The sequence below is a fragment of the Aspergillus pseudodeflectus genome, assembly GCF_044049435.1.
Source record: "Aspergillus pseudodeflectus strain CBS 756.74 chromosome Unknown BJX68scaffold_22, whole genome shotgun sequence".
In the NCBI taxonomy this organism is placed as follows: domain Eukaryota; kingdom Fungi; phylum Ascomycota; class Eurotiomycetes; order Eurotiales; family Aspergillaceae; genus Aspergillus; species Aspergillus pseudodeflectus.
The window spans coordinates 297,647-325,578 of NW_027263798.1; the positions used below are offsets into that span (position 1 = coordinate 297,647).

Here is a 27,932-nt window from a genome sequence, read left to right on the forward strand (position 1 = left end):
TTGCATTGGTACGAACTAGGGAGTAGTTGGTGGGCGGGGGGTATAGCTTTGTCGACTCGGCGTTCTGGACTTGGGTTGGCGTTGTGGCGCAGTTTCTTGGGGATGCGATTGATCTCGAGAGGGAGTTCCCGAGTGTCAGTGCCTGGTTGGCGAGGCTTCATGCTAGGCCGGCGATTGCGAAAGTTGTCAAGGATAGAGCGGACGCAATGGCCGCTCATTACTTGCAAGGTGTCTGGGGCTGTACCCCCATTTCGCGTATCTGTTTTGCTGATACTAGGAGCTGGGCTACCCTCACGTGTACCCACCATTCAAGGAGTTCATCACGTCCAATCTCATGACCCTAGGATCTCCCTGCTTGACATTTGCAGATCTATCGAGTCATAATAGGGGCATCTTGTTGACGCTTGGCAATGGAATCAGTCGCTTCTCTACGAAGAAATAAACCATGTATAAAACCAGAGGGCTCTCTACCTGGTAGTCTTCAATGAACCCAGGACTCGTTTGTCTGTTCTCGTTTGTCATATTCTCAGATGGCTGTAATATTAGGCTAAGTACATACATTGTCGAGTCCACTGATGGTCTCATTTGATAAACTAAAGTCTCCTCCTGTCAGGTATCGTTGTTGCGACATCCATATCAAATGCGTCAATCATACAAGTCGAGTCATTTACGAGTCGATGATATCTAGACACATATCCGTTATTCTCGCCGGCACCTCCTCACGAACCCCTAATGACCAGTTCGCACAATAACGCCATATCCTCAGCTCAGCTTTTGCATGGGGAACCGATAAGCATATTCAGATCTAGACCAGCTTCGTGGGAACCAATACAGAGGGACCCTAGTCAACGGGCCGCCGCACCGGATCATCGGGGCGACTTTGGGGGTTTGGCGGTTGTAGATGGTGAGGGCTATAGGATATAGTCGCGTAGAATGCTCAAGCGGGTATGCCTGAACGTAGAGTATCTTGACAGTAACGTGACTCGCCTCTGCGCAACCGCGAAGCCTTCGTTCAAGAGCCTGCGGCACAGATCCGTCAGAACCGATCGCAGCGGTGAAATTAAGCGTCACACTGGTGAGATGAGGCGCAAAGATTTCGTGGAGGAGCAGGTATCTGCCTAGCAGGGCGACAACCTGGTGCAAACCGTGCTCCCATGGCTGCAGCAGGTCTTCAAGTATGCCTTGACGCCAGGTCAACGTTTCGTCCGTCAGTACCAAAGACCTTAGGCTTTTTGGAAGGACGTCTTCTAGAGTGTCAATCCACGGGACGAAGTCGAGCAAGATGTTGACAGAAACCTCGAGGTGCTCAAGGAAGCCCAGGCTGGCCAGAGACCCGAGAGAAGAGTCTGCCCATTCTATAAACGGACGGGTTGGATCGTCCTCCGCGTCCAGCTGCCCTGATTTGGGCCGATAGTGGGTGACCCCGATCGACAGGGCTTTGAGATGCTGCGATAGAGGGTCAAGAGCAGCCTTAATCTCTGCAAAATCAATTGGGGGATGAGCTGTTAGAGTTCCGCTGGGCCCTGATACTTCATTCCAGCCAAGGTGTAGAGCCTCAAGCTTGGGCATTAGTGCCAACGAGTCCGCCACTTGTTGCTGGTTGATGCCGCCGGTTCGGAGCAGCCGAAATGCGGTCAAAGAGCTCGGAGCTTGCTTGATCCTCCACTGTCTCAGCTTGGGGAATTGCCCGAGGCTCATCTCAAAGTCTTCAAGGGAGGGGTGGTTGAAAAAAGGCATATAGATTTCAGGCCCGTAGTTCAGGCCCGCGACTTTATACCCCGCATCCGCTGCCCCTAGACTGACTAATTGGAGATGTGAGAAGTGACCTGGGCGTTCCGTGAATTAGGTGCTGAAACATGGAGCCGAGGAACGTTGCTCTGTGTAGCAGTGCCGGTCCCAATCTGAGAGACTCCATCGAGGTGAGTCGGGCAAGGAGGACAGCGATCCAAGGGTCAAGGGAGGTGTGGCGCAGTTTTATGTCCCATGAGCAAGAATTCGGGAGGTCCAGATCTTCCACGACGGCTCTTGCCAGGCTGGTGAGGTCGGAGTCTGCGCGTTCTACGCCGACTTTCTCAAGGTATCTCGCCTCCTCCGTAAAGTTGCAGGCATAGTGGACATCAAGGTGAACGCTTTTCACCACTGCTACTAGATCTGGACGCCGGACAAGGGTCCGGAGGAGGTGCTGAATGGTCGTACACGTCCACTGGGTGACGTGACCGGCTGGACCGAGGTGCAGTTCACGGTAGAGGTGTCGTTGGGCGGCGGACGTGGTGGCTTTTGCAACGAGGGAGTACGATCGAGTCGCCCGGAAGTCGCAAAAGTCAAGGATTATCGAGTGGATTTCAAACGGAACAGAGGAGAGATCAGCCATGGCTGCTGTGGCTTTTGGACACGGGGAGGTGGTTGTGGGAAGTGGGAAGTTGCCGAGTAACACAGTGGACGTGGATTTACTTGCGGAAGGGGCCACGGCAGGGTGCTCCTTCCTCTCTGGCGGAGCCTTGGACTATCGTGTTCAAGGTTCTTAGCACAGTGAAGCAATCCGGCCAAGGTCTCATAGCTGAGCATCAAGGCCCTCCTGAAGCAGCCACTGTGTAGCATAGTACCACAGTGTCTACTACTAGGCTGTGCCTTTGACAACCAACGAATCATAGTTTTGCCTTGATAAAGATTCGCTTCATCCTCCATGTATTCCCAGGTCAAAATCACGCAACCTTCGCTTGAGGCAAGACCTGTTACTCGGCCATTCTTTGGCGCAGCACTAGTCGAACAGAGGACCCTGTTAAACTACCGCTGCGAAGGGACCTTTAGCCGTCGAGACCGAGGTACCTACCCTCATACAACAAGGCGTCGACCTCGTTCTCCAACCGCCGACAGGGAAAGCAGTCTGCCCGGATGGAGTGATTTCGGGTTCAGGCCGTGAATCGCCGCGGTAGATGGTTTGGCGGTCTCTACATGGCACTCCAGAAGCTGAGCAACTGGTTGCAAACTCGACGCGCTTCGGCATTCGCTGCGTGCGTGGTTCCCTTTCTGCCTGTCTTGCGTGTCCAAGGGAGCGAAATTCAAGATTGCCCGAACGAATGGAATCTCCACGGTATCAGGCACGCCCAGGCAGAACGGACTAATCATCATCCCTTTCAATGCCTCATAGTTACATGCTGTATATCTTCAGGCCTGCTCAAGAAGCCCCCACTACCACCGCGTTGGGCTTTTACACGGCAAATTAAGGCGCATGAGCACGGCAGATGATTTCTTTTCTAAACGTTCAATAGGACCAACCAGATACGAGTTTAACTCCATGTCCGGTCATTTAGACCAATCAAGATTTTACATGCTATTGGGCAGGCGCCTGGGGAATGGAGAATCAATCAGAATAATCAGTTGGTCAACCAACAGTCAGACCGATGAACCAATGTATCTATCCTGCAGATATAGTATGGGGCAAGTGAATACAGCTATATAAGATAGTAGATAGTAATCTCAGTAATGCACCGTCCTTGAAGTAAGCTTCGGCCAGCACCCAGGCGCTTCGGCGGCTAATGCCCCAGGGGTCCGCGTGGCACTGGGTCTCTGTAGATGCTTTTTCTACACGACTGTACTCTACCTCGTAGAGGTATGGATTAACCGCTAGGTGCTCGCCAGTGAGGTTGCTGCGACACCTTCCTAGGGGGCATCGAAGGTCTCATTTCTGGCTTTTCTACTTTCCCTATTTGCCCTAACCGTCAACCGCAGAAGTGCCTCCACCAGTCGTATCAATTCCTGCGCCTCCAGTATAGAGAGGGTATTGGCAAAAAGGACAGGTCATGTTCAAGGAGCTGCCGAGGATTGGTGGACTGGGGAGACAGTCTGGATGGATCTGAACGGCTCTGGATTCCAGGCTGAGGCTGGGACCAATGGCAGTTGAGGAATAACTTCAGCTCGATGAGAAACTCTATTTGAGATTTGGCGAGGCGACAATCTCACGCCAGATTGGGATGTTGTCGTCTTATTGGCTGACATGTTTCAGGGCATCTGGCGGCTCTTCGGTGATGAGAACGAGCCCTAAGTCTTCAGCCTCGCACGTAGTGATGATCTCCCACCACGTTTTGGCTTTGCCAGGGTATCTGCCTGGAGAACTTTGGATCTTTCCCACAAATTCTGCGTGGTATTGGAAGTTCCGAGATCCCGTTTTCGACGCAAGGAGTCTGCTGACGGGCAGTGACAAAGGAATGTGAAACATACGAGGCATTGACTTTTGTTGTCGCTGGTCTCGAATGCCAGCGTTGCTCTTTGTCTCTGGTGGTAATTTTCTTTATTACTTGGTCCCATATCGGTTCTCCTCGTTCCCTAGTCGACGCGTGCCGAGCTGGTGAATTGGCTAGTCGTTTGGCCCGGAAGCGCGCGTCCGGCTAATCCTGAGAACATCGAGCCTCTGGCAGACAACCGCAGCCGAAAATTCAAATCGACGTAATCTTACGTCAGAGAAGCTCGCTTGGGTTTCCCAATCATTGGCCGGACCGCAATCCTGGTCTTCGCCAACCGACGTGTCAGCCTTGGCCAGTTCAGCCTTGCCACGAATATGGCCAAGAGTATCTTGCGATAGGAGCTGCATATGGGAATCGTAGACGATTGGTCCTTCGACGCCCAAAAAGAACTCAATTGACGCCCCGGAGCTACTTGAAACTCCGGACGGAGGCTGGTAGGAGGAAGAGTGCGCTGGATAGCGCTCTGGTTGAACAAAGAGACCAAGACATACAGGTTGCTATGTCTCAGGACACTGGCTCAAGAGCTGCGACTCTGTTTTCTTTCACACCGCTCTTTTGGTCTCAGTATCCTTTCAACATTGCCCATCGCTTGAGTGCCAATAAGCGATCAAAGCAGCTGTCTAATGGTGCCAAGGGCCCCATTGACGCACGTTTTGGGAAGTCAGTGGTTTCGCTCGGCAACTTTAAAGGCAACATCCGGCTATTTCCTGGCAACGTAAGCCAAAGGCCGGCACTCTCATTTGTGGCAGGGTGATTGTGCAGCGGTTCAAGTCTGTCTGCTCCTCTTGGCGTGTCGCTAGCGATCGCAGTTGTGAGTCTGTCTCCTTGACGGAACTTCTACCCCAGAGAGAGTATGTTGTATGTTGCTTCTTGAATCGTAGAGGAAAACAAAGCATCCCTGCTGGAAATATGAACGAGAAGGGTGCCGCTCGTCAAGGATGCCGTCGGCATACCGATCGCAGTCAAGGATCCTGCCTTTGTCAGTAACCAGACAGTACAGCTCCGAGTCAACATCTCCCATTCCATACGCGTCTTCTGTAGTCCGCATTGAGAAACTCCAACTCGGTCAATCCTTTGAGGTTTATACAGCTTATGGTTTGACTCCTTCTTCTGGTGCCAATCCATTATCGTTTCAAGATGATAATGGTCGGTTCTTTTGTCCTCGAAGTGGATGACAATCCCCGATGGTTGCTTTGCTTTGTAGATGGCAGCAAATCATGGATAGGCACGTTAGATGCGTACAACACGAACAATGGCAAGATAAAGAACCTCAAAGCCGGGTTTGATGAACAAGAAGGAAGAGGGTCCCTGTCAAAGAAACCCTGCTCATGGCCCTGGGCTATAAATACCAGGTAGAATTGCCTGATTAGGAAATGATCATCGGTATCATCAGATCAGTCTCCTCGATCCCAACAACGGTACAATAGAAGGCATATCAGCTTATCCGAATACTTCTTTCAACATGCCACGTCCATCTTCAGGTGCAAGACCGGCGGCCGAAGTGGGCCAGACGCTGGATAGGGCAGGCGTCCCTAATATCCTCTGGGGGTGGTGGGTCGTCAGTTTGCTTGGAGTACATTATGGGTTTCCCGTAAGTTTCAAGCCTCATTTGATCCCAAAGATCTAGAGAGAGAATAGTTTACTGATGATTCACTAGGAAATCGAGTTTGTTCTGCGTGACGACAAGCTGGCAATTGCCGTCAGCTGTCTGATTGCTGCAGGGTACCAACACTGTACTAGCCGCCAATGTGTCGAACTCCACGCCGAGGGCTCAGCGATGCAGGACCCCACGTTTCAATGCTCAACCACCGGCAAGACGTATATGAGCGTGCCGGATATCTTCAGCCGCATGGGGCCCAATAGGTTCCACGTGATCGCCGACGAGCATTTCCATTTCGACCCCAGGGGGCACTTCACAGTGCTTAGGCTGTACAAGCAGTCCAGAATGCTATGGTGGCTTCCTAAAGATGCCATCAAACTTGGTCCTGTCGCTGACGAATATTTCATGTTGTCCAATGACGAGGGTCTGCCTCCAAGCAGAGCCAACGGGGGAGCTGGGACCGGCCCATGGAGAGAACTCCCTCCTGTCAAGATAATGAGGCCGGCAAAATTCTTCGAGGTGAGTCAAGTGAACGGTATAACCTGTGAGCACAAATAATGGGACTAACATTTCTGTATCAAGGCTCTCGTACTACTTCGTTGTCTCTACGAGTACGCTGCGGATTGGAGTGAGAAGTCCTTTTACCGCATGGTCTTAAATTTATACGGCTCACGCAGCCATCAAACCTATCGGGAGATCGAAGCTGGCATGCGACCTGAGTTTCGGTCTGTCTGGGTAGCTGAACACTCGGGGCCGCACACGAAGGGACAACCAGCTGGCTACGCAGCCCTTAGGCTCCGCAAGAGACTCCTGGCTGGGCAGCTGGAGCAGAGTGCAAATATTCCCCCTCTTCCACCGTTGAATATTGCCAGAACCCATAAACTGCCAGAGAACGACGTGGATCCTGATCTAGTGCCAAGCACCACTGAGAGAGGCTAAGATACGGAGAGAACACCTTCTGGACTGCCCATATACCTTCCCTTCTTCTAGTTGAATTGCTGACTGCCCATGGTAGATCTATTCACATTCCTTGATCATGGTCTAGCGTTCGTGTGTCCACGGGAGGGGTGAGAAAGAAAAAAAAACCAACGGCAGAATGAGGTGAATATCAATAGTAAGACATTATTTAGAACATTTCCACTCCTTTCATATACTTTTGTTTCCCTTTTCCAAAGCTTCTAGAACTTCTTCTCCATACTCTTGCATGACGCTACTCAAAGTGTCTCATTCACAGCCTACCAGGACGAGAGCACGGCAGCTTTTCAGCATCGTCTTGAAGTCAAATTATCTCCCGCAATAGATTGAGAAATACTTAAATAAGATGACTCCAGCCCGTACCCGTTCTTCATCTTGTCATGTACATTCATCCTCGCAATCCTTTCCCCCTTTTCTCCGGGTTGGGCAGGCCTCTTTCAAGAAGGTTTATTCTTCACCTATTTCTTCTTCCGCCTCCTCGATTCCCAGAAAACCATGAGTATCCCGACAGAACTTGACGTCCAAGAGGCGGCGGACGCCCTCATACGTACACTTTCTCAATCATCGGGCTGGAAGAATACACGTATTGCGATTGTCGGGGGTGCTGCTCTGCAGTACTACCTGACCCAGCCCTCCTCCCCTCCAATGCGCATCACAAACGTATGTCCTCCGCATCTCCCTTCCCCGTTACCGTTCACCCTCAGGGATACTCATCTGATTGACCTTTCGCTCAGAATATTGATGTGGTTATCCGCCACAACACACAGGACAGCCCCATCGACCATGACTTGATCCAAGCCGTTCTCCGATGCGACAGCGATCGTTTTTTTATCTACAAAACGGACGACGGCGGGCTGCAGAGCCGCACGGGGGTGTTCATCAGATTCTGTGAAGAGCGTGAGGTAGCTAATCCTGCGATATGTGGCCCCTCGTGCTGATGGACATTGTGCTGACATTGACGTCTAGCTCTCCTACAGGCCCAGCGGCTTTTTATCAATAATAGAAGCTTGGAGGAGGGGAATTACACCATATGTTCCTGTGGAAGATCTCCTTGTTCACAAAATCACCTCAGCTCCTCTGCGGACCATCCAACGCGATTGCATCGCAGACGCAGACGACGCACTTTTCCTTGTCAAACCGGTGCCAGGGGCCCAACCGCCAAAGATTAGATTATCGGCGCATCAGCGAGTCGTGCTAGACCAGGCTATTGGGCGATTTGCGGAGTATTCAAGTCTGCCAGAGGAATTCTGGAGGGACATACTGCAGATCTAGTGGCATCTTCTCGGCCAATCGTCCTCCTCTGGCCAGGGTTCAGTTACTCTCTGGAGTGCATTTGTTGCTTTGTGCTGCTTCTTTATTGAGCTTAATACCCTCTCGTTTCTATCAATTGCAATTTTGTCATGTAGAAGATTGGAGTTCACGAATTACTGCCAATGTTGACGTTGGTCACAGAACTGACGTCACCTCTGCGGTGTCTTGGCGCCAAGCCTTTTCGCGACCGCCTTTTCTCTATCTCCAGTGATTCTCCTGCCAATCTTTCTGCCTCTCAATCGCTTTACTTTTATCATTACCAATTGCTCTCAATTCGCTCTTGCCTCTTAGCTAGCCTGATTCTCTGATGGAGTCCGTTTTCCCTTTGTCTTTGACCTCACTATACCCGAGACTGTTATTACCGCACGGCTAGCCGCCCGTCTCACTCAGTCCGAACGAACGAACCAGATGGCAGAATCCGCCTTCGCCTACCATGAACCTTCGGTCTCGACCATCCTAAACCAGACGGGACTCCTCCTGGTACTGAACCTGGTCAACACATGTCTCGACAGGCTTCTATACTGCGGCCTGATCGGCCAGCTCTTCATCGGAATTCTCTGGGGCACCCCCGGCGCAAAATGGCTCGACCGCGATATGGAAACCGTCATACAGCAGCTCGGATACCTGGGACTGATCATGCTGGTATACGAGGGCGGTCTGTCGACGTCCCTCTCCTCGCTCCGGGCGAATATGTACCTGTCGCTCGCGGTCGCGTTCACCGGCATCGCCGTGCCCATGGCATTGTCGTTCATCCTGATGGAGCTCGTCTCTGTCACGCCTCTTCAGGCTTTTGCGGCCGGCGCGGCGCTGAGTGCGACTAGTCTGGGAACCACGTTTACGATCCTCTCCACGACAGAGCTTATAACAACGCGTCTGGGGACAGTTACTACCAGTGCGGCCATGCTGGACGATGTCGTTGGTCTTGTTATGGTTCAAATCATTTCGAACCTCGGCGAGAGCGGAGACGCGTTCAGCGCGGTGACTGTTGTCCGGCCCCTTTTCGTGTCGATTGGCTTCGGAGTTGGCGTCGTTCTTGTGTGTAGATTTGTCGCACGGCCGATTCTCCTTTGCCTTCTCGCATCGCAAAAAAAGCTGCCCCAGTTTGCCCGCACTCCGCAATTCGCGTTCCTTGGATATACGGCCTTGCTGGTTGGTTTGGTGGCGGGAGCGACCTATGCCGGGACGTCTAGTCTTTTCGCGGCGTACCTCGCTGGAGTCATCACATCGTGGTTCGACAGCCATGTGCACAGCACGGAAGATTCAGCTATCGAGCCGCGATCGGCAGATGAGAATTCGGCTACACAACAGGTCGAGCCCGGGACCCATCAGGACGCCGCTCGCCGTCCCTCATATGCTGCCTCAACCCAGGCCAACCATGAGCCCAAGGTTACAGGCACATACGTATACGAACAATATTACCACAGCCCCGTCAATCGCATTCTGATCCCGATGTTCTTCGTAAGCATATTCTCCTACTCCCTCTCGCCAGTCCATATAGCTAACAAACAAGGCCTCCATCGGGTTCGCGATCCCAATCACCGAAATGTTTGAAGGAAGCATCGTGTGGCGCGGCTTTGTCTACGCGATCCTCATGACGTTCGGCAAGGTGTGCACGGGCCTGTGGCTCGTTCATTTCTCACCTCTATCGGGTATGACTTCTCTCGTCCCGATCCTCAAGGCGCCTTTCGGCTACGCCAGGACTTGTGTCCGCCGGCAATCATCTCAACCAAACCGCGAGAAGGCCCGACGACAGACACCGAGTCAAGAAAGTACTCAAGTTCCAACCACCAGCCTCCGTACGTCGGACTCAAATACCGAGCTCCCGAACCAACGGGACCTTACAACTGACAGCGCCGCTGCATCTACCCCTGATGCCCGGGACCAGACCCGCCCGGTAACGTCATCGACATCATCCCTCCCCCAAGCCCCGAAATCCCTCTATCCAGCCTCGATCCTGTCACTAGCAATGGTCGCGCGCGGCGAAATCGGGTACCTAATCGCCTCACTTGCCGAATCGAACGGGATCTTCGGCGTGGCTGCGGAGGGGCCATCCTCGGAGACGTACCTTATTGTCGTCTGGGCGATCTCGCTGTGTACGCTTGTCGGGCCGGTTTGTGTCGGGACGCTTGTCAAGAGGGTCAAAGCGCTGCAGAAGGAGAGGAATGGAGCGGGGCGGGGTGGCAGTGGCAGGGATCCGTTGGGGGTTTGGGGCATTTGAGGATGTTTGTTTGGATATCGAGGACCTCTTTTTGCGAGGTGAAACGAGCGAGGATTGGACTGGTTTTGAGGAGTATCGTTGACCTGGTTTATTATTATTATTTTACGTGTCGTGTTTTAGAGGTAGCTCTTTACACTTATCATATTTACATGCTTGTTCCATCCTGTATTGGTTTATACTACAAAAGGTAGGGAAAAAAGATGAAAAGACGGGGAGAAAATCAAAAACAAAAAAACTTCTTAGTTTTGCCCATCTTGTCCGTCCATGTTCAGAGTCCTACTAATCTGCCCCAACAAACAACTCCACAATCATTGCCATGTAGATATTATCATTATATTCAAGTCTAAAGTTCGTTTCCAAAGCAACAGAAACAATCTATAAACACCAAAGCGCCCCCATACACCACAAACAAAATATAAGCAAAAGCCATCCCAACTCCCCAATTGAACCCCAAGTAGTGAAATTGTCCGACCAGATGAGAAATGTATATCGAAACCGACCGCTCCGCCGGGGATAGATCAAGGGTATAGAAGTTGACACACACACACACACACACACACACACACACACACACACCGATCGGAGTGTGCAAACGGGGATTGCGAGCCATGTAAGGTTACGCAGGGGTTATCCGAGCGGGGCATCGTTCTTGCCGCCGAGCCGTAGAGCGCGACGAGCCCAGAGGGGTCCCATACAACCACAAGCCATGATCTGATCGCGGAGGGCGAGGCGAATAAGACAGATGTCGAGTCACCGCGTCCCAATCGCGCATCTGACACGCCCATCTCTTCACGCGCACTGCGCGCGATACGCCCCAGCCAACACCTCACAGACGCCCCAGATGCGCCTGCGATTCGCAACAGCCATAAACATCTCGTCGTCCATCGCGAAGGCCGGCTTCGTGACTCCGTCCAGCCACTGATACACGCGCTGGTAGTTGATCGGGCTTTCCGAGCCGGAATCTGCGCTCGATGTGTCGTCCGCTCTTTTCCTGAGCACCTCGGCCTCACCCTCCTCGAGCCAGGGCATATCGGTTGCGATGAAGCGTTTCCAGAAGTAGTTGTCGCGGGTGATGAGGTTTATGTAGAGGGATGCTTGCGTTAAGGATTCTAGCGAGTCTCCGGGAAGGAGTGAGCAGATTTGGTGGACGAGTTCGGTGGGGAGGGTGGAGAAGGGGTTTTTTGGTTCCCGGGTGTCCAGGGGCAGACCTGTCGGTGGTGTGCGGAGTTTGGGGTTGCTTTGCAGGTTGGCTTTGAGTGTTTCTGTGATGGTTGTTGTGGAGGGGTTGCGGACGGTGTACTGCATGCGGTTAGATTGGTGGTCATGGGGTAGAGACGGGGTGATAACTTGGGTAACGAACCTCGGCTCCAGGGAGGGATTGCCAGTACTGGCCCTGTGCGCGGATAACGTCGTCACCGTAGGGTAACCGCAGAGCTGAGCCCGACCAGTTGCAGTGGCTGCTCATGGCCTCGTAGAGGGCCTCGAGGTTGACGTTCTTGGGATCGGTTGTCCCCGTGAGAGTGCGAAGAAGGATCTCGAAGCAGCACCAGTGGAAGGGCATCACTGGGCCGGGCACGTCGTTTGTCCCGAAGCCATAGCTTTAGAGTCGTTAGTAGACACTCTTTCAGACAGTAGATATAGGCTAGCGCACCAGTTGAAGTATGTCCGTCGTGCAGCCTGTCCGACTTTGACGGCTAATTCGCCCTGTTTTTGTTAACTATGTTTCTGAAAATAAGCAGAGGGAACGTACAGCGTCTGCATAGTATCCTGGTCCTGAGATGAATGCTCTAGGCAACGTTAGGATGAGTAGACACTTTGCTGCTGAGAGTATCTACCTGCTCTTCCCCTTGGCGTCGTCCTGCATCCCCAGGCAGTGTACTTGTGCGGTCCACGCGACATTCTCTTGGGTGACTAAGTTTGGATCGTAACTGCGGATGGGCTCTTCTTGGTCCTGGGGAGCTGAGTCTGGCGTCGTCTCGTTCCCCGACTGAGAAATCTTCTCCACGTACTGTCGCCTTCGCTCTGGTGTGGCATCTGATGGAGTCCCAATGCGCATGCCCGAGAAGCCAACACCGCAGATAGCACAGTAACAGTCAAAAGCCATATCGAACTCTGCGTGTGGACGGTACGATAGCAACGACGACTGCAACTGTCACTTCAACCGAACAGAGCTGAGATGGAAGATACAAAAATCAGAAATGCTGGGGAGCAGATCCTCAAATGTGTCTCCCATTGACCAATGAGCGCCACACAGTCCCACATGGCGCGGCTCCAGCACAATCTCTTCATCAAGATCGCCTTCCTGGTTCCCCCAATCACAGCTCGCTGCAGGGCCGGGTAACCCCTGAGTTGGGACCGACCTGACCGCCAGTCCGCGACCGCCACCGGAACTCATGCAACCGCCTTTATCGGCACCCCCATTTTTAGCACCTCCGAGGAGCGGTTGTCTCGGGAGCGTGAAAAGGAGCGAGGCCTGGACAGGCGGTGAGGCGCTGGAATTGCTGGAATCGCATTATTGCACCTTTGGAAGGAATAGAGCGGGTCCTCTTAGGGCTTGCTTGCTGGTCACGCGGGCAGAGGATTTTGCGTGTCCCGTGCCACCCGATATTAATGGTTTGTCAGCGAGATTATCCAACAAGGTCAGCTGGTTTGTGGCGATATCTCGGGCATCTCGATGTCGAGGTGTAAATATAGATCTTCAGCCATGGGCCGTGGCAATGATCTTGTTTGATGATTTGTTGACTTTTGGAATCACAGCGAGGCGGATGAATCAGGGCAGCATGTCCTGTTGCCATGTCTTCCAAAAGTACTGCACACGAGCGTCGTAAGCCGATTAACCGAGGTTGTTTACCACAATTTTGAGGAGCGATGGATCAGACTAGCGAAAGCACGGATCAAAATGAAGGTCATGCGTGTGAGCTTGGATCGTGATATGGTGGGCGATTTCAGCAATATATAGTAGTTCGGCTTGGCAGCTCCGATGACACGATTGTGTGTAAGATCTCCACCTGTTGTCAAAGTTCCAGGCCATCACGGCCAAAGAGAATCGCTCCGACACTCAGACCACTAAACGGTGTTTATTCCATCTGGAACAATCCGAGACATGAAGCTGGAACGGGTCGTTTCTTCCCTATGCGTCTGGTTTCCTTCTTAGCAGGCAAGTACGTCTATGGATCGCACCTTGCTCTTCGTGTAGATGTGTAAGCTCAGTGCTTTTGAAGACTTCCACGGACTGACAGAAGTACTGACATTGATGCGTTAGCCACGTAATCGATAAATCGTAGTAAGAGATGCTTCTTGAGGTCAAAGAGGTTTCCGCAGCGAGAAGAGGTTCTGATAGTCGTCCGGTCCTCGTTCCTTCCTCCAACAGTGCTTCGTATAAAACCATACCTTCCAGATTCAATCTACAGTTCGCATTTCAACTACCTAGAATGGTCATAACGGAGATAACTCGCAAAAACCTCGGAAACTCCGATAGCACGGCCGGAAACCCCGGGCAAAGGCCCGACAGTCGAGGACTGGAGTCGCAGAGGTCAAGCCTAGACTCACAACCGTGCGGAGTAGCATAAGCTTTATTTCAACAAGCAGCATAGCAGGGCTGACTCCCGCGAGTCCCGCGCCCTTTGTTATAGTGAGCCTCAGCCCTATGAGACATTTACGACTCTCATCATTCCACGGAGCGAATCACAGGCGAGGTCGTTGGAGAAGCGCTGCAGATCGCGGGAAATGGAGTTGCCTAGAGTGGGACTGCGGTTCAACTTGTCAGGAACCAGAGTATACCTTGCAGGATTTCGAGTCGTTATTGGTGAGCTCGTTCATAAACCGGGCAAACCTGGTTGTAGAAATCCAATGAGAGCTGGCTTAATATCTGCAGTGTAACGTTTGCGGCATTTCTTCCGTCTTCTGCAGGACTCGGATCAACGCGGATGCAGCTTGCTCGATACGTGCTGAAGAATGATTGTTCCCCGCACTGCAGCGTCTCTGCGCTTTGCAGCAGACAACAGCTTGCGAGTCAGCACCCGAGCCCCAGGTTGAGCACCCACTAAGTCGCTCCTGCCCATTTACTGCGGAGTTGAGACCTCGACGGCTCCTTCCCGTTCGGGTACCAAACCTTCATCCGGGGCCGCACTGCGGTTCCTTGTCCCGCTCCATCGATGAGCCAATGCTAGAGTTATCCAGCAACCTTGTAAGCCCCGTGAGGGGGATGACGCAGACGGAGAGTTAATCCCTCCTATAAGATCGCGCCATGCGAGGTGCCCTCATTTCGTCACATCCTGCGCAACCAGTAAGCCCGCGCTGACAGGGATTTTATGCAGTGCGACGGCCCCCGCGTGAGGGGTCAGAAATCAAGACAAGGGCATTGCCGAGCGAGCCGGACGTTGGTCCGAATATGCTCTGCCAAGTTGAATCTTGACTTCCTTGGCTAAAGCTTGGGAAGTCTCTATTATGCCCTGTATTGATTGTGGCATGTTGCCACACGGCCCAGCCCACGATGTCTATATGCACTGGGCTGGATGCCCTACGTTAGCGGCCTCTGTTGCATTCTGTCTTTGGCATGATGACCCCCCCCCAACAGGCTGGGATACCATCCCTGACCGGTTGTCTAGGCAGCACTACCCCCTATCTCCGGAGGACACCCCCGCATCAATACCAATTCAATCACGGCATTGCATTCCAGTCGCCTTGGGGGCCTATTTCTCCTCACCGGCTCAGCTGCCTCCTCGCAGCTACGGACGTCTGAGAGAGGGGCACTGCTTACCCCTCATCCTCTGCGGATATATAAGACCGATCACCAGCTGCTCCTCGGTCTGGACCAACCCACCCACACCGTCCATCCACCATGAAGTCAATCGTCCCTCTCACCCTCCTCCCCCTTCTCCCTTTGATCCACGCAGCACCCGCGCTACCGAAGCGGGATGGAAACCCACCGCTACGCGGATCCGAAGATCTCCTTGGATACTCGCCGGGAAACACATTGACGGGACAGACGACCGAAGACATCGAGTATACACTGGTGCCCGGACAGACCGAGGATGCGGATATTGGGTCCTACCTCGACTTTAGCAACACCGAGAATCCGCAGCCGATTCGTGGTACTCTGGGAGGGACTGACCCTGGTCCACGTAAGTCCCGCGTTGACTGAGTTATCCTCAGTCTGGCTCATGCTTTCTCCAGGAAACGTCGAGCTCGATCGGCAGAACAGCGACAAGCTAGCACCGCCCGGAACAGATCATGGACAGGTAGGACTATTGACTCTCCCCATCGTGCATCTCTGATGAGGATAGACAATCAACGCCAACTGGCCCATGTCGCTCAGCAAAGCCAAGTGAGTCTATCGTGGATATTAAACAATGCACACGCTGACTGAGATAGATTGGGGCTAGATGGCGCTGGATGGTCGCGTCAAGAAAATATTGTCGTCATGCCTGATGCTACCAAGATGGCAGGTGTTGACATGAGACTCGAGGCCAACGCCTATCGTGAACTGCACTGGCACTTGGCAGGCGAATGGAGTCTGGTCTTGAACGGCTCTGCGCGCATTCAGGTATGTCATGTGGCTCTTACCTGGATACACACGCTAACGATGTAGGCCATCAACGAGGATGGACAGACCTTCATCGACGATGTAACCGAGGGTGATGTGTGGTTCTTCCCTCCGTAAGCTTCTTCAATCCTTTACGCGAGTCGTACGCTGACAAACTAGGGGCGTTCCTCACTCGATCCAAGCTCTCGATGTGGGGGTCGAGTTCCTGCTTGTGTTTGACGACGGCTCGTTCTCCGAGGACAACACGTTCCTGGCGTCCGAGATCTTTGCACACAACCCCGTAAGCCACTCTTTCATTCTTGGTTGGATGAAGCTAAACCGTATAGAAATCCGTCCTTAGCAAAAACTTCGACCTCCCCATCTCCGCCTTCGACAACATCCCCGACGGCGAACTCTTCATCTTCCCCGGAACCCCCGCACCCACCGACATCGAGCAGCAAAACGTCTCAACAGCAGCTGGACCCATTCCCCGCGAGGTGACATACTCATACCACTTCTCTGAACAGCCTGCACACGAGGTCGCTGGTGGATCTGTGAAGATCGTCGACCCACTCACCTTCCCAATCGCAAACAACTTCGCTGCGGCTATTGTCACCGTGCACCCTGGCGCGATGCGCGAGGTCCATTGGCACCCATCTAGCGACGAGTGGAGTTTCTTCATTAGAGGCCAGGGCCGAGCGACCCTCCTCGAGGCACCCAGCACCGCAACGACATTCGACTACCACCCGGGCGACGTCGCGTACTTTCCCAAGTCGCACAGCCACTACATTGAGAATACCGGCAACGAGGATCTCGTGTTCCTCGAGGTGCTGCAGGCGGATCATTTCTCTGGCACGTGCCCCGCCCCCCTTTGAAGTACCAAGGAAATCGCTAATGACAATAGACATCTCCCTCGGCCAATGGCTCGGCTCCACGTCGAAGCAGATTGTCGGTGATACCTTGCGTCTGCCGCAGAGCGCTCTCGACCACCTCAAGTCGGACAAGCAGTATGTTGTCGCCGGGTCAACGGATTCCGGCACGGGCGCGGATACAGGGTCCTCGAGCTCGTCCAGCGCTTCTGTTGCGACGGATACCACCCTCGCGGCAACTCCGACGATTGTCTCTACCTCGACTGCCACGCCGCGGAGGTAGGACCAGATAGGGAAAGTCAGAGGGATTGAAAGGTGACCTTTCAAAGGATACGGTGATGAAATGAACCATATGGAAGTAAATAATTTCCGATTTCGCATTATACATTATACCGGTAGTTGATGTAGCTGGTTAATTGGCCTAGAATGATATGCATGTTGCTTGATCGATAAATCATTCCGTTATTCCAACCCCCTACTTGGAAGGGAACTGAGAGCTGCCCGATACACACCAGATGTAAGGCTGATATTACTCCCACTCGCGAAGCCAAAGCGCGCGCAGTATACGATTACCAGGGCGACGCTGTCACCGGCTGGCATCCAGAGGCACGCGTTGCAAATAAGACAGAATGCCACGGTGATGATTAGCGTGTTGAATCGACCAATAAAATCGGCAATGAAACCAGCAAGAAGTCTTCCGAAGAAGGCACCTGCATTCAGGATGGCGAGGAGTTGGTAGGATAGTTGGGTTGAGAGGCCATGGGAGAGGGCGTAGGATGAGGTGTATATAATTGGGATGAAGAGGCCCCATTTAGTAAAGAAGACAGAGAGGGTTATTAGGAGGAACTTGGGCTCACGCAGGATTCCAAAACCCAGAAGGATGTTTGCTTTGAGAATGATTTTGGGGGGAGTCGTGAGGAGATAGGAGTACTAGCAATAGCAAGGGTGACGAGGTATACTAGTGCGACGAAGCAAATTGTCTATCCGAAGCCATCCTTGTCAAACAGGCTCTCTAGCATAAGTAGAATGAGGACGCCTCTATAGAGCCACCGCTAGCTGCGATCCCGTCGTCAGACCGCGTTTCTTCTGGAAGAAATGGCCGACGGCCGCAATCGAGGGCGTGAATAGAAGCGAGGTCCCAATACCACCCGCAACGCTGATAGTCAAGATTACTGCCAGTATTCGTGGCAGAACCCAACACCAACCATCATAAGCATGACCAATGTCGAACCCAGAAACACCAAGAGTCGAGGTCCCCTATCACCAAATATAGCCCCGATCTGGATCCCGCAGAAGGTCAGGAAGGTGAACAGACCCAAGATCCACCCTGTCTGACCAGACCCATGTTGTTCTCAGCTGATGGGATTCGATGTACGCTTGGAATGTGCCAGTTGAGATGACAAGCCCGAGACTTCCCACTAGACCCATGAAGCTGCCTAGGACGCAAAGCCAGCCTTGAGTGCCTCCTTCTGGGTAGTTCTCCTCGCTGTCGCTATTAATTGTATATTGTGGAGTTTTCGGCTCCTGTTGTTCTTGACTGGAGTGTCTCGGGCATGTTGAGTGTCGCCTGAGCTAGAAGGCGCTTCGTAATTCAGTTGGTGTATCGCCGTCATCCTGGGTCTCGCTGGCTTATTAGTGTTGAGGGCGCTCCTCATGCATTTCTTCACACAGAACTGTTCTTATATTTGAATATATGCCTTCAACATACGACTCTCGGAAATGTATCGGAGATCCAAAGTACTTGTACAGGACGTCGAGGGTATCTCCGATCGTCGCGTCGCCATCGGAGACAACGGGGATGCCTGCCTGAGCTTCTAGAATCACAGCTCCAGAGACCCAGAGATTTCAGGATCTTCTGAGCGTCATTTGCCGGGTACATGCAAATCCTCAAAGGTCAACACACGTCATCTATTGGACGGGAGAGACTCTGATCACGTTGGTCAACATGACACAAATATAACTCAATCATTGAAGCCAGCGCAACTGGATTTGATGAGCGGTGCAGAAAACACGGGGCAATGTATTTCTATATCTTTACGTAAAGAATGTGGATCGATTCATTAAACCTATCCAAGAGCACGCATCATCCGACTCAGGCCTTCTTCCAGAACGTGCCGAGGATGTGCAATGACCACTCGAAACCAGCCCGGTTCCTCACTTGCGTATGTAGCGCCAGAAGTCATGTACACCCCTTCCAACCGCAAGCGAGACAGCAGTATTTCGTCTGTAAGATTGGGGTCTTTGACTATAGCCCCGAGGTGAATCCACACGAAAAGCGCCGCGTTCGAGTGCGTATACGGGATCCCGTTGGCTTTACAGAACTCCGTCACAAACTGATAGCTCTCAGATAGTCGTGCTCGATTCGTTGAGATGAAGCTATCTGTGAATGCGTCGTCAGCTAGGAGGGCAGCCACGGCCTTGTCTGCGAGGCTTGACGGGAAGCTGAATAGTCTTCGAGTTGTTAGCGTGGCTCGATACCAAGGCGTATTGACTTACGAGGTGCTTTCACAGGCGCCCAGGAATTGGGGGTTCGATTGACTAATAAGAACACCGATTCGTAGGCCGGTTGCACCAAAGTCCTGGTTTTACGTCAGTAATCATCCCGGGGTACGGTCATGGGCCACTTGCCTTGCTCATCCCCCACACGGCGTGGACCAGTTGCGGGTCGACCAGTTTCTGGCTATCAATCGACAAGACCGATGTAAATGGGGTTGGATCATTCGAGTCTGGGTTTTCCCACACGGACAATCCATAGAGCTCATCGGATATCAGATGTATGCCCAGCTTCTGGCAGAGCCTCATGTAGCCCTTCAAGACATCTTCCGGGTAGCAGCGGCCTGGTATCAGATGAGCTAGCGGTACCACACCGGAGTCAGTATCGGAGGCAGAGACCAACATACCTAGAGGATTATTTGGAGAACAGAGCAGGATAGCCTTGACCCTTTTATCCTCTCGCCTCGCCTGCTCCGCAGCCTCTTCAAACCGCGCAACCGCATCCATGCTCATCGGGTCTACTGCGCCCATGGCGACTTCGAGGATGTTGACACTAACTCGTCAGTTGGTGCTGTAACAACAGCGCAGAAACCGGATCCGCCTGGTAGGAAACATACCCCGCGCGATTCCCAAAAATCGACTGGAACGTCGTCCAGTAAGGTCTTCCCACGAGCACATAGTCGCCCGGATCACACAGCGCCCACGCACAGTTTTCAAGGGCATTGCTTGCCCCTGACGTTATGCACATGTGTGACGGGTTTAGCGGTACGCATGGCTGAAAGTGGCGGTTCAGGAAATGGCACATTGCAGCTTTCAGCTTCTTGGAGCCGGTGAAGCCATCGCCGTATGTCAAGGCGTGATTCTCAGCGCCCGGCTAAGGTATGCTGCTTAATGATGTGCCACATGGGTTAAACCTGGACATAAAATGCTTACCTGGGCGTTAATAAATGATTTCATCTCGGCTTGCATCAATCCCTGGTCGCTTGTTAGTAACATGATCAATTATATCATGGCGAGGTTGTCCTACATTCTCAGCTAGTCCAATGTTGACAATTCCATCCGGATTTGACTCTGGATCCCAGAGATTGTTGAGGACATCGAAAAACACGGGCTTTCTTGCCTCTAGAGTGAGGCCTCGAGACGAGATCTTGTTCTGCATAGCGCGAGGGAAAGAAAATCCTGGAGAGTAGTAGATAGACGCGTATACACAGTTACAGTGTTGGCTCGGTTCCAGGGTATTCTAGATGAGGTATATGAATCATCTTGGCTGGCCCCACGTGAAATTTCGACATCTCCGACATCTTCGACGCCCTTCGTGGTCCCCGATCGGAGATGCTGCAGTGTGGATCCAATCATCGCAAACAAGAATGCCCCACTCCGTGGTATAGTCTGCAACGACTTCAGATCATGTGTGGTCGCCTTGGTCTTCTCGTCGCTGGATAAGCTTGTATATAAGGAGCCATTCTCGCCCCTACATAGTATTTACCAACTTCCTTACAGGCAGGAAACTATGTAGCAGGATTACAGCACAGGAAGGTCATCAATGGGCAGGTTGAGCCCTTCATTCAGTTTCCTCAAGCCTTGGAGATATTCCCGGCCACATTCCACGGGCAGCAATGACCTTCAGTGTGGATACTCCCTTTAACTTCCAAATGGGGTTTAGCGCCGCACGTCTTCCAGCATAACACTGGCTAACTATTGACTGGTAGGAACACTGTTTAATATACATCATGGTCAACATCACCTTCTTCTCTCGCATGACGGCAGACCCCCTGGCGGGGCAAAAGAAATTCTTTGGACTCGCTTCTGGATGGGATACCAACTGCTCATGATTCTATCGCTGTTCCTTATTGGATTCGCATTCGCTGGTCTTAGTCGATCAGTCCTCGTGGAACCTCGTAAGATCATGTGGCCCGGGGTACTTTGATGTCGCACTTTGGACACTGGCGACGTCCCAGCATGGTGATATCTCATTTATCTGATCCTTGGACTAACCCTTGCAATTTTTCTCAATCAAATTACTGGGCCATCGAGCTGCGATGGTATGGCGTTCTGCTCAGCTTTACTGTTAGCGGTCCATTTTTCTTTCTAGTACGTCGAGCGCCTAGATATTCACCAAAATATTGCGTCCAGAGATCATTTGCTAAACAGATCCCACCACTGGAAGACTTCCACGTCCAATGCACGGGCATGATGATCGGGACAATCGGCCAAGTCGCCATTGTAAACTGGGCGCTCGACAACATCAAGGGGATCGATCTGTACCTCGGACGCAATAGACAGATGCACATGCCCATACTCGCAGACAGACTTCGACACGTGTATAATCGGGGGCGGGATCGGGCCTCGATGGTTCTTCGCCCCAGAGTCCGGGTACAGATCCCTCTTCTACCTGCTTATCATCGGCGGACTCCTGTGCGAGTGGGAAGTTTGGGTGAGGAGGGTGACTGAAACAAAGACTGTTAGATTGTGCGATTATTAGAGCAGACTGGGACATGGAAGGCCACATGTGATGTAGCAAGTATCAGAAATGGAAATGACGATCAGATAAACCAGGCAGTGGCAAGACTCGGAGTTGACCCCTTCCGGTGGACCCCCGATTCCTTCAAATTGTATCCGACATCTCCGACCTCACCTCGTCTCGAGTTTCCCCCCCTCTGCGCGCCGCAACAATGTCCCTGTCGCCTACTACCCCTCGATCTTCAAGACCACGCCGAGTGCGAAAGCCCATCAGCTGCGCGCCGTGCCGCGACTCGAAGCTACGATGCGACCGGCAACATCCGTGTGCAACATGTCGACGGCGTGGTCTCGTGCCATCCTGTTGCTATCCTAATACTTCACGTTCTCCGGTGCGAGCTGACCCCGAGCTGGAGCCATCACGAGACTTGAATCCCGAGCATCGCCTGTTGCCACGCCAGATCTCCATCCCCGATGCCCAAGCTGAACCTGAACCAGAGGGGCCCGCAAGCGAGGGGCATGCGCGGTGGGAAGCGATTTTCGAGAGGCCGATCGATCCGCTGTGCGATCCTCCGGTCGTTGCAAGTTCAGAACAAGGTCAGGTTCCGGATGGGAAGGTCTGCTTCCCATTTCATTTCGGGCCGTCGGTCTCCAAAGAAAACATCCTGGCGACCCTTCCACCAAGGGAGTCTTGCGACTACCTCATTTCACAGTACTTCCTGCGATTGTCACCATTATTCCATGTTCTCCATGGGCCGACATTCCAGAGACAGTACAACACGTTTCTCGAGAATCCATCGGGTGCTGATCTTGCGTGGGTGGCTTTACTTTTCACTGTGCTGTCCATGGTACTCAATACACTGGAGGAAGATGATGTTCCCCTGACGGAGCGGCTCTGGCTGCAGCAGTTACAGTACACCAGTCTTCAGGGCATCGCGTCTCAATATCGCAAGTCGGCGATGCTATGCCTGTCCGAGGATAACTTTCTCATTCGGCATTCTCTGAATACACTAGAGGCACTTCTGATTCTACTGTATGGAATCAGTCACAATGATGGTGTTGAGCAGACCTGGGCACTTCTAGGTACTGCCATCACTATACCGAACTGTGGTCAAACCCAAGTACTAACAAGTGCAGGAACGGCCCACAACATCGCCATCGCCCTTCGCTGCAACCTCAAAACCAAACCTCCGACCATGGGCTACATCGACTTCGAGCGCCGCCGGCGGTGCTGGGCGGGCATTCTCCTCCTACACACCTACCAGGCGATCCTATTCCGAGACGTCGACGTCTCGTTCCTGCTGGACAAACAAGAACCCGAGCTCTTCCCGGCCGACGTCAACGACTCGGACATCCACGACGACTTTATCCGCAAGCCCTCGAGCCAACCCACGCAAATGTCCATGATAATGTTCAAGCTCCGCCTGTTCAAACTGTCCAGCCGAATCTGCCAGCGGCTATCGACCCCGCTCGACGCGCACACCCTGACGCACTTCGACGCCGAGATCGCCGCCGAACAGGCACAATGGGATGCCACGTTCCTCCTCGACGGCAAACCCAGCGTCCTCGACACGGCCAGCTACGCGCACTGGTGCATTCTGCAGCAGTACGCGCACCAGCTCTACCTCCTAATCCACCGCCCCTTCTGCACGCGCCAGGGACCCGGCGGAAGAGCCGACCAACGGACCCAATCGCAGCTCAAATGTATTATCTCGGGCGCGGCGCTCCTCGAGATCCAGCGGCTCTTCTTCGAAGTGCCCCGGCTGCGCCATTACAGGTGGTACGTGCATGGGATGATGAGTTCCTGCGCGCTGCATGGGGCCGTGGCGCTTGCGAGTTGTCTACTTATGCAGAGCGGGGAGTTTGATTCGAGTGTTTATCTGGATGCGTTTGATGCGGCGATTGTGAGGATTCAAGCTATTCGCGGGCGCAGTCCGATTTGCGTCAAGGCATTGCCGATACTGAGACATTTGCAGTGGGTTCCCTACCTACCTACCTCTTCATCGCCCTTCTCTCCCTCGTTGGGGAGTTTTCTTGGAGCCGGCTAACAGGCCTTGACGGCTTAGGAATATGCTCCAGCCTGAAAAGGCTCCGGTACCGACCACGACCACCGCGGTAGAGACGAATACTGTTTCCGAAGAGTGGGCCGAGACTCTGCCATGGCTGAGTATGGACATGATCAATTGGGTAAGTGCATTCCAAGACATACAGGAGCTGACACCGGTCCGACTTCAGTGTCTCTGTGCTGACTTGTATGCCTTAGGACGTTTGGCAGGATATAGTGGACGGGCCGGCGTAGTCGTGTCATACGTGCAAGATACTGTACGGTACCCTGCTCAGCTTACTATAAGTGGCAGTTACCCCCTCCATACACAGCACTAGCGGTTTTTTTTTTGACTTGCCTGCCCGGATTTATGCTGTCCCCTTCTATTATATACTACTCGAGACAGCAAGGTACAAGTCACGTGCATAAGTTTCCGTCAATTTCGCGTCGCGCGCCGCGCAACACCAAAACTTCCAGTATTCAACTACGCGATGTCAACGCCACGCGAGCCATTGGCCCAAATAGACCCTAATAGGGCGCGTGGAAGTGAGCTAAGCCCATATACACGTGCTTTTATATGTGGAATGGCTACTACTGGTTGTACTAGATCTAAGATTAGCAAAGAGCTCGCATTACCTTTATCAACAATCTAATACACCCTCGATCACGATCCTCAACGAAATGATGGTAAATCATTGCAGCGAAGTGGCAGACTACTTAAATTGAGCGCTAGAGACCAGCGATTAATCGTATATATAATCAAGCGAAATCCCTTTATTACTTATACTAAAATCCGCCTTCAAACCTCGATTCTTGTTACGAATAGTACGATACTTCAAATGCTTCGTCGATCTGGATATGGTCATTAGAGGGTAAAAAGGAGGCCTTAATTACTTGAAGTACATGCTAGAATATAATTGGAATGGGCTCTCACGCGCCGTGATTGGACCATTAAGCAATAGCGAGTAATTATATAGAGCGATGAATGTTCAGTTGAAATCAGTAAGGGAAAGCGCCAGAAATGGGTCTTTAGAATTAACCACCACGGCGAGAAATAGAAGAAGGACTATATATAGCCTTACTAGAAGTCTAAAGGCATTAGTATAATGGTCTGGGCAGTGATTTAGGGCGGAGGTTATTCAGATATCTCGCTTCTAAGGCGTGATCTAGAGTTAAATCAGTAAGGCTTCTCTAGGTAGTCATATCTCGAGATCCTATAGGATTAGCTACCTAGTTTTTAGCAGCCAGATATGATCTTCATGTAAGATAATGCCCCAGTGCATATAGCAATCGTGGTCAAAGAATAGTTATAGGAGATGGCAATTAAGTTAATTAACTAGCTGCCTTATTCGCCTGATTTGAACCCGATCGAGCACGCCTGGATAAGGCTTAAAGAGACTATCTATCAGCTCGACCCTTATATCAAGAGCTATAGAGGTACTAAAGAGGAGATCAGGCGATATTTCAAAGGTCTTATCAAGCAAGCGTGGATAGAGATATCGCAAGATTACTTTGACGACTTGATTGAATTGATGCCGCGGCAGGTGGAGGCAGTAATTGCTGCGCAAGGGTGGTATACTAAATACTAAGTAATAATTTTAACTTCTATCGACTCGCTGGATTTGGAAGGAGTTGTCATTTAAATTTTATGTCATTTAAGGTCAGTTTGGTTGCGTGGTTCGAATTTCAAGTAGAGCGATCGATTATATATTTTTTGGTTGTGGTGGGGTTGACGGAAACTTTTGACGTAGAACTGTATATGTTGTAGTATGGCTGAATCATCCTCAACATGGTAAGATGAAAAGAACAAGACTAAACTAATCGTAAATTAGATATTAGGCTCGATGCTATTCTCTATATATGCCTGCAGAAATCGTAACAGGAAAAGCAAACAAAAGAAAATCTGCCCACGCCAATTTTGAAATGAAATAAAGAAACTCCATCCGCTCCCCGTCCCTCTATCGTAGAATCCTTTGCAAAACAGCTTTGATCAAATGTCAATCCCCGATGCCTAAAACTGAAAACAAAACGCCCTCTCACGGTTTAAACTCCCACTGTCCGTCTATTTCAACAGCCCTCGCGTTAATCCCTCCGAAAGCCATCCTTCTAACGCATTGATTACCCCATCACCACAATCAAATCAATGCCTCGTAAGCTTGGCCCTGAGCTTCGCCCCAAAAACATAAAACCCATACGGAATAAACACCATGCCCACGCCAATAAACGCCAGCAGCCACGACGCCCACTGCAGCCCCAACCGGTCATACATCTGCGTCGTAAACAGCGGGAACGCCGCGCCGCCGCCGGACCGCAGAAACACTTTCGCGGCGAGCGCCGACGCCGCGTACTTCTGGTAACTGTCGATGATGTAGTTGTTGACGGCATAGTAGCACAGCACCATCCCGTACCCGAAGGCGATGCCCGACGAGGCTGGGCCGACCCAGATGATGCGGCTGTACGAGGTCGCGCCGAGGATGAAGAGGGCGATGGGGATGAAGGGGGCGCCGAGGAGGGCGCCGATGAGGCGGTCTTCGGGTGTGGGGTCGCGGATTGCGCAGACCTTCTTGAAGCCCTTTTCGATTAGGGGTGTGGTGAGGAGGGCGAAGGCGGCGCCGATGAGGATGGGGATGAACATGAGGCCGATCTGTCCGTCGTTGTAGCCGTAGAGTTTGCCGAAGATGACCGGGTACGCGAAGAAGAAGGCGTAGAGCATTGCGTAGATGAGGACGATGTACATGCACATGAGGTCCAGGACAGGCTCGGTCATGATCATTGTGATCGGGCGGATGAGGCTTGTGCGGATGATGTCTTTGAATGTGAGCTTGGTCTTTTCTTGCTCGGTGATGATGTTGGGGTTCCCGGTTTCTTTGCGGAGTTTGGCGGCGCGGCGCTTGAGGATTACTGGGGCGTATGTTTCGGGGATCAGGCCCATGAGGACGAGGATTGCACCGGCGAATGCGAGGTTCACCCAGAAGAAGAGGTCGAGACGGCCGGAGCCGACGGTGATCCAGCCGCAGACGATGGGACCAATGACAGGGCCGCAGTATGGCGCGGCCGCGAAATAAGCAATGGCCATGCCACGCTCTTCGATGCGCCAGATATCAGCAATGGTGCCACCAGCAAGGGAAAGACCCGAGCTGGAGAAAACACCGCACAGGAATCGGCAGACAAGAAGGCCGCCGATATTGGGTGAAAGCGCGCAGGGGATGTTGAATATGACATAGAGACCGAGCGAGATGATGTACACGGGGCGCCGGCCGATGATCTCGGAAAGAGGAGACCATAATAGCGGGCCAACAGCAAACCCGCAGACCATGATTGAGCAGGTGAGGATGGCGACTTCTAGCGAGACGTTGTATTTCTCCTCGATGAGACCGAGACCACCAGTGACGATGGACGATCCAAACGCAACACAGACGACCAGCATCGAGGCGACCAAGGTGATATACCAGCGGTACAGTCGCGACCAATTGTGCGGATGCTCTGGGTCGCCATTGGTAAACGTGACGAATTCAGTCTCCTTCTCATTCGCCTCTTCCAAGCTTTGCGGGGTGACTGAGGGTCGGGAGCGGATCTGTTCTAATGTTCGTTCAGGGACGAGGCCGGTCTGGGTCTCGAGGGTATATTCCTCGGGGAAGATGGGGCTTTCAGGACGGCCGACATCTGGGTAATTGAAGTCGACCCGGGTTGGTGTCCCTGTAAAACCGGCTTCTGATAAGGATTGCCTGGTTTCACCGCGGACGAGACGCCGGGGGTCTTGGGGACTGCCTGGTTGATTTTGTTGAGACATTGTGGGCGTCGATTTGATTGTTTAATGGATATACTGAGAATATGGACAGGGCCATTTCGGCGTATTTATACTGAGCAGCATGAGGGAATTGACGATGTACGTGATGAAATGCTTACGTCGATCCCTGCCCCGTTGGCCTTGCCGAGCGATCCCCGAGACCCAGATTCAGCCCAACCCAGACCGAGCCATCTCCGCCAGGGTGATATCAAAATATCAACCAATCCCTCCTCTTAGATGCCATTTCTGCATTTACGATTTTCTAATCTTCGTCCTGGGCGACTTTCCGGCCATCCGATTCGGTTCCGTGGTCCGAAAAAAAAAATATGATTAGTCGAGCTGCCCCTGAGCTCGAGCTTCGGCGCGCGCCGCATTGGTATAGCGGGGACACCACATTGAGACAGAGCGTGTAT

The 27,932-nt window shown here is 52.3% G+C and overlaps 11 protein-coding genes across 11 annotated transcripts; 6 read left to right on the forward strand and 5 right to left on the reverse strand.

The window, feature by feature from the left end:
* Positions 1–762: 762 nt before the first annotated feature.
* BJX68DRAFT_267036 (uncharacterized protein) lies at positions 763–2,371 on the reverse strand (the record flags this gene model as incomplete). The annotated part of the gene is made up of 2 exons (XM_071045687.1): positions 763–1,798; positions 1,857–2,371. 2 exons carry the CDS (start codon positions 2,369–2,371, stop codon positions 763–765), a joined length of 1,551 nt encoding a protein of 516 aa, XP_070898945.1.
* A 3,332-nt stretch (positions 2,372–5,703) lies between these two features.
* On the forward strand, positions 5,704–6,780 carry BJX68DRAFT_267037 (uncharacterized protein; the record flags this gene model as incomplete). The annotated part of the gene is made up of 3 exons (XM_071045688.1): positions 5,704–5,832; positions 5,899–6,360; positions 6,424–6,780. The coding sequence occupies 3 exons, from the start codon at positions 5,704–5,706 to the stop codon at positions 6,778–6,780; spliced, it is 948 nt and encodes a 315-aa protein (XP_070898946.1).
* Positions 6,781–7,311: 531 nt separating this feature from the next.
* BJX68DRAFT_267038 (uncharacterized protein) lies at positions 7,312–8,088 on the forward strand (the record flags this gene model as incomplete). The annotated part of the gene is made up of 3 exons (XM_071045689.1): positions 7,312–7,476; positions 7,551–7,718; positions 7,783–8,088. The coding sequence occupies 3 exons, from the start codon at positions 7,312–7,314 to the stop codon at positions 8,086–8,088; spliced, it is 639 nt and encodes a 212-aa protein (XP_070898947.1).
* A 349-nt stretch (positions 8,089–8,437) lies between these two features.
* Positions 8,438–10,517, forward strand: BJX68DRAFT_94980 (cation:proton antiporter). The gene is made up of 2 exons (XM_071050069.1): positions 8,438–9,585; positions 9,638–10,517. The coding sequence occupies exons 1-2, from the start codon at positions 8,536–8,538 to the stop codon at positions 10,343–10,345; spliced, it is 1,758 nt and encodes a 585-aa protein (XP_070898948.1). The 5' UTR covers positions 8,438–8,535; the 3' UTR covers positions 10,346–10,517.
* Positions 10,517–11,044, reverse strand: BJX68DRAFT_94976 (uncharacterized protein). The gene has a single exon (XM_071050068.1). It carries the CDS (start codon positions 10,953–10,955, stop codon positions 10,689–10,691), a length of 267 nt encoding a protein of 88 aa, XP_070898949.1. The 5' UTR covers positions 10,956–11,044; the 3' UTR covers positions 10,517–10,688.
* BJX68DRAFT_94951 (F-box protein) lies at positions 10,740–12,593 on the reverse strand. The gene is made up of 5 exons (XM_071050067.1): positions 12,181–12,593; positions 12,096–12,132; positions 11,997–12,049; positions 11,706–11,943; positions 10,740–11,644 (listed from the first exon to the last, which is right to left on the reverse strand). The coding sequence occupies exons 1-5, from the start codon at positions 12,447–12,449 to the stop codon at positions 11,135–11,137; spliced, it is 1,107 nt and encodes a 368-aa protein (XP_070898950.1). The 5' UTR covers positions 12,450–12,593; the 3' UTR covers positions 10,740–11,134.
* Positions 12,594–15,185: 2,592 nt separating this feature from the next.
* BJX68DRAFT_267041 (putative oxalate decarboxylase) lies at positions 15,186–17,021 on the forward strand (the record flags this gene model as incomplete). The annotated part of the gene is made up of 8 exons (XM_071045690.1): positions 15,186–15,468; positions 15,521–15,585; positions 15,631–15,671; positions 15,719–15,890; positions 15,936–16,003; positions 16,050–16,170; positions 16,217–16,725; positions 16,754–17,021. 8 exons carry the CDS (start codon positions 15,186–15,188, stop codon positions 17,019–17,021), a joined length of 1,527 nt encoding a protein of 508 aa, XP_070898951.1.
* A 1,782-nt stretch (positions 17,022–18,803) lies between these two features.
* On the reverse strand, positions 18,804–20,494 carry BJX68DRAFT_237570 (pyridoxal phosphate-dependent aminotransferase; the record flags this gene model as incomplete). Its single annotated transcript, XM_071040216.1, has 7 exons — positions 20,259–20,494; positions 20,165–20,206; positions 19,849–20,105; positions 19,639–19,784; positions 19,367–19,575; positions 19,235–19,317; positions 18,804–19,189 (listed from the first exon to the last, which is right to left on the reverse strand). The coding sequence occupies exons 1-7, from the start codon at positions 20,388–20,390 to the stop codon at positions 18,805–18,807; spliced, it is 1,254 nt and encodes a 417-aa protein (XP_070898952.1). The 5' UTR covers positions 20,391–20,494.
* A 561-nt stretch (positions 20,495–21,055) lies between these two features.
* BJX68DRAFT_237571 (uncharacterized protein) lies at positions 21,056–21,728 on the forward strand. The gene is made up of 2 exons (XM_071040217.1): positions 21,056–21,283; positions 21,348–21,728. Exons 1-2 carry the CDS (start codon positions 21,271–21,273, stop codon positions 21,680–21,682), a joined length of 348 nt encoding a protein of 115 aa, XP_070898953.1. The 5' UTR covers positions 21,056–21,270; the 3' UTR covers positions 21,683–21,728.
* A 153-nt stretch (positions 21,729–21,881) lies between these two features.
* On the forward strand, positions 21,882–24,611 carry BJX68DRAFT_237572 (Zn(II)2Cys6 transcription factor). Its single transcript, XM_071040218.1, has 4 exons — positions 21,882–22,771; positions 22,826–23,663; positions 23,755–23,875; positions 23,952–24,611. The coding sequence occupies exons 1-4, from the start codon at positions 21,904–21,906 to the stop codon at positions 23,985–23,987; spliced, it is 1,863 nt and encodes a 620-aa protein (XP_070898954.1). The 5' UTR covers positions 21,882–21,903; the 3' UTR covers positions 23,988–24,611.
* A 959-nt stretch (positions 24,612–25,570) lies between these two features.
* Positions 25,571–27,540, reverse strand: BJX68DRAFT_237576 (MFS transporter). The gene has a single exon (XM_071040219.1). It carries the CDS (start codon positions 27,520–27,522, stop codon positions 25,873–25,875), a length of 1,650 nt encoding a protein of 549 aa, XP_070898955.1. The 5' UTR covers positions 27,523–27,540; the 3' UTR covers positions 25,571–25,872.
* Positions 27,541–27,932: the final 392 nt, after the last annotated feature.

Bases quoted from the DNA above. Each gene is read 5' to 3' on its own strand.
- BJX68DRAFT_94980 (XM_071050069.1), top strand. From the start codon at position 8,536: ATGGCAGAATCCGCCTTCGCCTACCATGAACCTTCGGTCTCGACCATC. The intron at 9,586-9,637 runs GTAAGCATATTC...CTAACAAACAAG, and splicing joins TTCTGATCCCGATGTTCTTC to GCCTCCATCGGGTTCGCGAT.
- BJX68DRAFT_94976 (XM_071050068.1), bottom strand. From the start codon at position 10,955: ATGGCTCGCAATCCCCGTTTGCACACTCCGATCGGTGTGTGTGTGTGT.
- BJX68DRAFT_94951 (XM_071050067.1), bottom strand. From the start codon at position 12,449: ATGGCTTTTGACTGTTACTGTGCTATCTGCGGTGTTGGCTTCTCGGGC. The intron at 12,133-12,180 runs GTAGATACTCTC...AACGTTGCCTAG, and splicing joins GACGCCAAGGGGAAGAGCAG to AGCATTCATCTCAGGACCAG. The intron at 11,645-11,705 runs GTTCGTTACCCA...AACCGCATGCAG, and splicing joins AATCCCTCCCTGGAGCCGAG to TACACCGTCCGCAACCCCTC.
- BJX68DRAFT_237572 (XM_071040218.1), top strand. From the start codon at position 21,904: ATGTCCCTGTCGCCTACTACCCCTCGATCTTCAAGACCACGCCGAGTG. The intron at 22,772-22,825 runs GTACTGCCATCA...TAACAAGTGCAG, and splicing joins GCAGACCTGGGCACTTCTAG to GAACGGCCCACAACATCGCC. The intron at 23,664-23,754 runs GTGGGTTCCCTA...TTGACGGCTTAG, and splicing joins CCGATACTGAGACATTTGCA to GAATATGCTCCAGCCTGAAA.
- BJX68DRAFT_237576 (XM_071040219.1), bottom strand. From the start codon at position 27,522: ATGTCTCAACAAAATCAACCAGGCAGTCCCCAAGACCCCCGGCGTCTC.